Source organism: Chrysochloris asiatica, unplaced genomic scaffold, assembly GCF_000296735.1.
Source record: "Chrysochloris asiatica unplaced genomic scaffold, ChrAsi1.0 scaffold00005, whole genome shotgun sequence".
NCBI classification, from domain to species: domain Eukaryota; kingdom Metazoa; phylum Chordata; class Mammalia; order Afrosoricida; family Chrysochloridae; genus Chrysochloris; species Chrysochloris asiatica.
In genome coordinates this window covers 44355684-44364931 of record NW_006408523.1, presented here as the reverse complement: position 1 = coordinate 44364931, position 9248 = coordinate 44355684, and the positions used below count along the sequence as shown (strand labels likewise).

Here is a 9248-nt window from a genome sequence, read left to right as displayed (position 1 = left end):
AAAAAAAAAAAAGAATGCATATGTGGGGAAAAAAGAATGCATATATGCACATACAATTAAAGACATGTTGGATAATATCCAAGGAAGTACTATTTTAGTAGTGAAAAAAAAAAAGGTCTAGAAACAACCCACATTTCTAACAGCAAGTGAATGGATAAACTGTGATGTACTAAGTGGAATAATATACAGCAATATCAATGAATGAACTAAAGCTACACGTAGAAACAAGAATGAATCTACAAATTAATGTTCAGTAAAAGAAGCCAGATACCAAAGAATGTATGCTGTGTCATTATATGTATATGAAGCACAAACCCAAGCAAAATGAAACTGTGGTATTTGAGGCCGAGATGGGGGCAGGGATTAGTTGGCAAAATGAGGAGCATTACTGGAGTTCTGGTGTAGCCAGCACTGTAGGATAAACACTGGGCTGATAACTATGGGATTGGCAGTTTAAACCCAACAGCTGCTTGTTGGAAACCCTATTCAGGGTCACTATGAAACTGACTTACGAGCACTTAGTAACAACTGGGATTCTGGAGTCCTGGTGTGGTGCTACAGGATAAGCACTGGACTGCTACCCACACGGTCGGTGGCTCAAACCCACCCGTGGCCCTTTGGAAAGCCTATACCAGGTATCTATGAGTCGGAACTGACTGAACAGCACTAAAAACAACTGGGCTTCTGGGACATTTCCCTCATAACCACGTGGTGGTTAACTGAGTGTATCCACCCTGTGACAATGCATGGAGCTAGATGCTCATGACTAGTGTACAGTTCAATGAAACTCAATGTTCAAAGTATATTTTGAGTCTGTTGGTGTTCTGCAGTCAAATTACACACATGGAAAGTATATTACTCTCTGGTTTTTTAGAATTTCTCAGAGCAAAGAAGTTTATCTTTAATGATCTTGGAGTTCTGGTGTGGTGCTGTAGGATAAGCACTGGACTACTAACCACAAGGCTGGCGGTTCCAAACCCACCAGCTGGTCCTCAGAAACCAGATACAGTGTTGCTATGAGTCAGAACCAATTCGACGGCACTTAACAACACCAACAAATGCAAACATTCTACACATGTTTAAAGACAGAGTTTTAAACAAGATAGCTACGGTGGTGGTAGTGGTAATGGATGTGTGCCGTCCGGTTAGTTCCGACTCACAGCGACCCAGCATAAGGGTTTTTGAAGCTGTAAATATTTATAGGAGCAGAAAGCCTCATCTATCTACTGAGGAGCAACTGGTAGATTTAAAATGCTGACCTTGCAATTAGCAGCCCAGTTTGTAATCCACTCAAGTTAGCTATGTTGTTGTTAAGTGCCATCGAGTTGGTTCTGACCCATAGCAACCCTGTATAAGGTTGCCAAGCAGCGGTTGGTGAGCTTGAACTGCTGACCTTGCGGTTCAAATCCACTTTGCAGTCCAGCACATTAACCCACAGCACCACTCCAGGACTCCCAAAATAGCTATAAAATGGTGAAATTTTGCAATGAAAAATTATTGTATACTTGCCCTCTGGCTTCCATGTCTTTCTATCAGAATGAGGTATAGGGGGTTATAGGAAGCTATTAGCAAGAATAATGCAAGCAACTATTAAAGATATATCTATATAGCTTTACATTTTATAGAGTTTTAAAACATGCTCTATGCCACAGTGCCACACCAGGACTCACAGGTAATAATAAATAAATAAATAATTACTTCTTTTAAAAAAAAGAAGTCACTATTTTTATATCCTACAGTCTGTCCATAACTAACCTTTGGCCTTCTTAATTGTCACTTTCAGGGATTGTTCTATCTCAAAGGAAACTGGATTCTGCAGCTACTGAGTTTAACCAACATAACAAGAAGAAACTGCAAATGGATTTGACTGAAAATGGCTTTTTAGTGAAGGGTTGTGCTATAAACACCACACACACACACACACACACACACAAAACAAACAAACAAAAAAACCTTCCAGTTGTTATAGGGAGTCCTGGTGTGGTGCTATAGAATAAGCACTGTACTTCAAGGGCAGTTTGAACTGCAAGGTCAGTAGTTCAAACCCTCCAGTCACTCCTTGGAAACCAGATACAAGGTCACTATGAGTCAGAACTGACTCGATGGCACTTACCATTGTTAGAGTCAATTCTGACTGACAGTGATCTGATGTGTTTCAGAGTAGAACCAACGAGCCATAGAATTTTCAAGGCTGTGACCTTCAGAAGCAGATCACCAGGTCCTACTTCCTAGGCATCTCTTGATGGGTTTGAACCACTAAGCTTTTGGTCAAGAGTTAAACAGTTAACCATATACAACACCCAGGGATCCTGGTACTACTAACCTAACCTGATCTCCTGCCAAGGAATGGAGTCAGACTCATAGAGACGTTACAGAATAGAATTGCCCCCAAAGGCTTTTGAGGCTGTAATCTTTACAGAATCTGACTGCCTCATCTTATTTTTGGGAAGCAACTAGTAGGTTCTGATTGCCTGTCTTTTGACTAACCAATGCCTAACCCATTGGGCCACCAGGGCTGCTTGGTAGTGCTATAGAAAAAAGGCAAACTGTTATCTGTTATATGGGTAAACTCTGGGTTTTCTAAAGTCATTGCACATTATATATACATACTATTTTTGTGGTTAGCTTCCTATTATGGCCCTTTAAATCTTTTCCCATAAAGCTATCCCTTAAAAAACTTGCTAAAAATAATGTTTTATTGTGTTTTGGGTGAAAGTTGACACAGAAAATATAGATTCCCACTTGTCTATAAAAATTGTCCAGTGACATTTAGTTATATTTTTCACAATGAGTCAACATTCTCTTTAATTGTGTTCTGATTGTTCTGTCTCCAGGGGTCTGGTTTCTGGGCCCTGGCATTTTTGCTTTTGAGTCACTGTTGACATTTTGGTCTCATATTGTTGACATTTTGGTCTCAAATTCCAATTCACAGTTTCCAAGAAGTGGTTGGTGAGTTTGAACTGCTGACCCTGAAGTTCAAATCGACCTAATGTTTGAGTGCTTATCCTACAGCACTACACCAGGATGGTTTTAAAATGGAATACTGTACTCACAGGTAGTTGCCGTTGTTAAGCCATAGAATCAAGTCTGACTCATAGCGATCCTATATAGGGTTTCTGAGTAGCAGCTGGGGAGTTTGAACCACGGACCTTGCAGTTCAAATGGACCTTGTGATCCAATGCTCTATCCCACAGCACCACACCAGGACTCATAGGTAATACCCCTTATTTCGTGCATCAATCTGTTGTATCACTAAAAGGTGATGACCTCAGAGGACAGTTTCAGCTCAAGGTTAAAAAAAGCATCTAGGAGTGCTGGTCTCAGGGAGTCTTCTAGTCTCAACTGGTCCAGTAAGTCTGAACTTTCTATGAATTTGAATTTTGCTCCATTTTTTTCTCCCATTCCATCAGGGTCCATCCATTGTGACCCCGATCAGAACGATGGGAAAAAAATTTACAGACATTTCTTCAACAACTTTCTTCATTATAAATAAAAGTTATTTTCTGAATATGACTTAGTACTAATGCAGAGAAAAGTTTAGATTTAAAATTATATTAATCCAATATTAGTCATATTTCCTAGAGTTGAAAAAAATTGGCACATATGGACAAAAAAACTCAGAGATATTTCACGAATTGGTCTAATTTAAATAGTTACTCATCATTACCAAGTTACATACTAACTTTTAGGATTTCCTAAAACCCAAGAAGATTTTAGTGGCACACAGGCTGGTTGGCCACATGTATTACTCTCTTGGATAAAAACTGCCCAACTACTGAACAATTAGTAACAACACAAAGGTCAATCAGCAAAACAAAGGATAAATTATAGAGTATCAAATGGAATATGTACAGCAATAAAAACGAATGAATTGAGGCTACACACACACTTTCACAAACATGCAGACTGAAGTAGGACTGAATCTCACAAAACTACCAAGCCACCAGATACTCCTCTGTAAGACTTTCCACTTAGCCCATCACTTTCCAAAGGCTACCAACTCCTCAGTAAGAACTGATAAATAATTTCAAATTTTAAAAAGAGGCAATTCTCAAAAACATTTTTAAACATCATATCTAGTTGTTGTGTAGCTAAAAAAGCAAGCAATAAAATTTAATAGTCTATTCATTATCAATAATGAGCATAAAAACTAAACAAAATGAAATTTACGTAAGGCTCAAAGTGATTCCTCATGATAGCTGAAACAGTTACTTTTAATATGATCCTATAATCATTATATGACTTATACTGAGGTTCAGAAAAGGAAATTCATATCATTGAAATGTCAAAGACATGCCTAGGAAATGTTTTAATAATAATAAAGATATATTGGATCCATCACCTTAGTGCAGTCGTTTAAATCAGTGGGTTCCAATAGATTGTTCAAGGAGGTTAACAGCAGCATGATCAGAAAATGTTTTGCTTGGTATGTTTCAGCAAAACAAAACGTAGACTTTGAGATTTCTTTGAGCAAAGCAATGAACAAGTAGTACTAAAAAATATGTAATTCAAAAAGTAAGTTAACTACATCATTCCAAAGTTTTGAAACTACAGGTTAGAAAAATTCTCGGACTGAAATTAATTGGAATTGACACCAGTATTAGAAACAGATTAAAATAAGCACAACACAGAGATGCATAAATGCCACTCCAACATTAATTAGCCACTTTTTAGTAACATATCAGTATATCACTGCAAAAAATTGATTGCTTTGCAAATCAGAGGACACTGATCTCACCTGATTTCATTTTCATACTGTGGGGACAGTCTACCTGAATTCTGGTAAAAGCTTTTCAGGAAAGAGGGGGCAGAGAAGGAAGGGGCAGACAAGGAAGTGTGAAGACTTGGAAGACTGGAGGAAGAATTACTCTCCTTGTGCATGCGTCGAACTGATGGAAGAATGCTGAGTACAGAAAATACAGCAAATTTGTCTTAATTTATAGTTCGGCAAAATCTTCATTCACTATGAAAAAGCATATAAACAGGTTCTTGCTATATTTAATCTTTCTTTGAAAGGATCATGGCTAGGTATTATTTGGGGGACAGTGAGATAAAGAACATGCACTTCTATATTGAGATGCTATAGCCTAGCTTTACTCTTTCACAACTATGCTTAGTTAGGCATTATTTCTAATCATAGGTATTTGTCTCTAAAAAAAATTTTTAAACAATTTTATGTCAACAAGTTGTTCGTTTTTACATAATTACAGGCAACAAGTTCCAGAAGGAAAACCTGATGTCAGTAGTTCAAAGACTTAATTATTTTGAAGATAGAAACCTTTATTCTAAATTATCCAAGAACCACATATCTGATTGTTGGAAATCATTATATCATTAGCTGACAAAATTCAGACCCATGCTTTTTCTAAAAGCCAATGGATAATGCTGCTATACCTTTAACCAGAGTTCTCTGTTGAGGAATCTTTTCCTAGCAAAGTTTTACAATAATGCAAATAGCATCTTCTTATATTGATATAAAATGGTCTGAACTAATATAAAAAATGCATTTGGTAGAGCAGAAAAGATAGAGAAGAATAAGGATGTAATTTATAGTCTAAAATAACTGGTGTTATAAATTATTTAAAATAATTTTCCTGAAAAAGATGAGATTTAGTGCCTTGAGTAAAATATAAGTGTACTGATCATAGAACAGTGTTCTCTATATATGAATACTCAATCACTTTCAAAAAAGGAAGTCTTAGAAATACTTTATTCTATTGATTTATTCTACGTTTATATGTCTTAAGTATCTTATTTTATATCAAATCATTCCATAAAACAGCTGAGGATAAAATTTGCATCCTTAAAGGAAAAGCTGTGAATTTGATAACAGATATAGAAACTAGTCTTCTGTTTTTTAGAGTTCCATTTTTTTCTCCAATTGGCATTCTTATCAGACTCACAGTTCCTACATCAAACTCATAGATTAGGAAGAGAAACACAATTAGTCCTTGGATATAAATTCTGATTTGTACTGCAAAATAAGGAGAGTCATACTACAGTTCCAGGTTAACCCCTTTTACTATGTTTCACTAAATCCCAAGTAATTTTGCCATATTATTTTTTACAAAACATGTAAAGTCATTTCATAGGGACACTGCTGTCAATTATCATATACGTATTTTTCTTTATTTGTACCGCTTTATTCTAGAGAAATTTTTTTCTCTAGAATAAATGATTTTCATACTTCACTTTTAATAACTATACAAGTATAGTAAAATACAGCCAAATATCATCCCCTGTGTGAAGTCAACTTAGGTGACTTGTCACCCCTGATACTATAAGCCAGTAATTTAAGCTAGCAGGAAGTTCCTCTGTTACGTTACTTTAGAATGTGCTGACTCTGTTTCTTTATATCTGCCATCATGAAGACACTGACTGACTGCTGTTGTCAGCAAGTTTGCAGACAAAACAATTGCATGACATTTGATTGTTTTTATTTTTTGGATAAAAAGTTAGGTGGGGGGATAGGGGACATTTCATCAATCAAACTATTCTCTTCAGATGTGCCTTAAATCTTGCCTTGTTTCTTAGTGACTGAAGCTGTTAGAATTCAGTTTTATGTTCTTTCAAAGTTCTAAATGTTGGTAGAGTATCAAATCACAATGAATCTTTACTCCACAATCATCAAAACAGTAACAAGAGAGTTGCTTTTCACATCTTGGAGACAGATTGGGACTCACCTGCACTGTTCGCTGGAATTCTGCCTCAGGAGAGGGGAGCGGACACAATGTGCCCTTCCATCTTGTAGGTTCAGCTTTCTCTTTGTGCTTGAAGGTGGGTGACTGAATGTGTGTGCCCGTCTTCGGAAATGTGGGGAGTCAGAATCTTCTTCAGGGAACGTGCTCCAAGCTGAGGAGAGCGGGGAGGCTGGTGGTGTCCCTGGTGGGGAGTCCCCTGGGGAGTAGTCCTGAAAAGCAAGCAGAAGGGAAATCTTCCTTTCCCACAAGGATCATAGCAGCAGACCTGCTGAAGCACTCAGCTCAGACGTGACAGAGAGGCCTCTTCTTCTTCCTGAGTCATGACAATTCTCGTTTTTTTGTTTTTTTTTTTCTTTTTTTACTCAATCCATGCTGATGGCTAATCAGTATTACCACAACCCATTTCTTGTGATAAGCAGCTGGATGACAGCATCCGTACAGATAGGCCAGAGAGAGAAAGGGGGTGATAAGAAAAGGTATTATTTTCTCCTGACACTTTGTGGTAAAATGCTATAGCTACTGTACCTCTCTCCGTTGCCAGAACTGAAAAGAGATCGTGACCAAAAGAAGGTGGAGTCTGTGTTTATGCAGCGACTAATTTCCGTGACATATCAGCTGCATGCTTCCTGTACTATCAAAACAATGTGACATTGCCTAAGTGCCCAGGTCTCATGGCAAAACCATCAGGAAAAGAATGGCCTGTTAAGTATCCTCCTTCACTATGGAGGTTCCTATCCTACTATATATTGCCTGAAGTAATTTTTTTTTTTTTAAACCATGAAAAACAGGAAATGAATGAAAAGTGCACTATGCTGGCATGCATCTGATATTGCATGAGTAAACATAATAAATCTTTCCACTTAAACAGGTGTGCCGCTTATAATTTCCAGAACAGACAGCAGTTTAGAAATGTTAAGCTTGATAAACATGGGTTAGAATCATAGGTGAACTAAGTCTTCAATTCCATCAACAGAAAATTTAATAAAGATATTTTAATGTTTGTTTTTTTCTATTGTTAAAAATATGAGTGCTTCATATGCCTTCGTGTTAGATGTTTTCTGTCAGAACAAATCAACAGGAAACTAAACCTACTAACAATAGTTTGTGAAATAATGAAGAACCTAATGTTAGAATTGAAAAGGTTAAAAAAAACTGGTGGTGGTGGGGTATAATATGGGGAGATAGCAAAAGAAAAACAGATCATTGTACAAACACAAACAGCAGTTGGCTCTTTTTTCATGGCTTTGAGCTGCTCAAATACTGTCGTCTTCCATAGCATAAGAGTTACAAACAGTGAAAAGGCTGATAGAGTATATAGCAACCTATAAAAGCCGTATTTTAACCCAATGAGAGGACGCTTCAGCTGAAAAAGGAATGCGATGTTAATATCCAGAACTTTCTAAAATGTTTGTGTAAATAAAGCTTAAAATATTTATATTTTTAAAAGGCTACAAAGAGCTCAAAATAAGATAAGTAAGCATGCATATTATTACATATGTGTTGGGTTTTGTTGTTTTTTTCTAAATTCCTAAAGTGTATTTAAAAAGAAAAATGAGGGGAGCTCCAATTAGATACCTTCTCGGAAGCAAGACTGTTGGATCTTTCAAAGCTCTCCATGCTTCCAAGCCGGCCTCTCATCCTGTTAGCTCCCTGAGTGAAAAACACAAAATTAAATTGTTGATATGATTTAGGTTTTTACTTTAAAATGACAAAAGGCAGCTTCAGGTTGTCTCTTTATATTAGCATTAAGTTCATTCTGATATACCCTTACTTTTTGGCAATATAGCACAGTAAACAGAACTATTCACAGTCTATTTCCATGATTGCTCAATCAGCCATTAGATATTCAAAACAAACCCTTTGATGTTATTTTGGTTACAAGGTTAAAGCATTATTTATCCACAAGTACTGGATATTCAGTGAGAACTCCTTCAAAAACTAGAGAGGAGAGTTTAGTGTCCAGCTGATATGAAGTGAGGGGAGATGCACAAGAATGCCCAAACTTGCAGATAGTACCCAGATGACCTAGCTTCGATGACTGAATGATCAGAACTCTACTAGAGGAAGAAAGAAGAGAAAAAAAGTGTAATCCACTATAACTTGATGAACTTGACCTATACTTATGGATGTAGTAGCTTAAAATACCAACCAAAAGGGAAGGAATCTTTACAGCAAGGATCATTTCCACCTCCTCTGTACACAGGGTTGACAGGGATGGGCAACTAAGACTACCTAAAATGGGAGGGGGAGGGGGGTTATAAAGGCACAAAGTGACTGGCTTACAAGTTTTCAAGAGGGAGTTTAGTTTCAGAGGGTATGAAGGAAGATAGAATCTCCACTGAGTGGTTGTCAACCTGTCTAGACAGGGCTGGTGAAAGGAGACGGGGATAAGACTCCCTGTGGTTCAATAGTGAGTAATTATTATCAGAACTGATTGTGATTGTTGCAAATGTAAAGGTAGACATTTTGTAACAACAAGAAGGGAGTGGTTTATCTTGCAGTCTAGGAGCAGAGAACCCTGGGACCATAGAGGGAGAAGAGCAGGAG

The 9248-nt window shown here is 37.2% G+C and overlaps 1 protein-coding gene across 1 annotated transcript in view; it reads right to left on the bottom strand.

The window, feature by feature from the left end:
- TBC1D4 (TBC1 domain family, member 4) overlaps positions 1–9248 on the bottom strand; it is a 256076-nt gene that overhangs the window by 48984 nt on the left and 197844 nt on the right. The window contains exons 8-10 of the mRNA XM_006832071.1: positions 8277–8351; positions 6684–6910; positions 4739–4903 (exon numbers count right to left, since the gene is read on the bottom strand). Of these exons, the coding sequence (XP_006832134.1) occupies positions 4739–4903; positions 6684–6910; positions 8277–8351 (467 nt within the window). The remainder of the gene's footprint in view (positions 1–4738; positions 4904–6683; positions 6911–8276; positions 8352–9248) is intronic.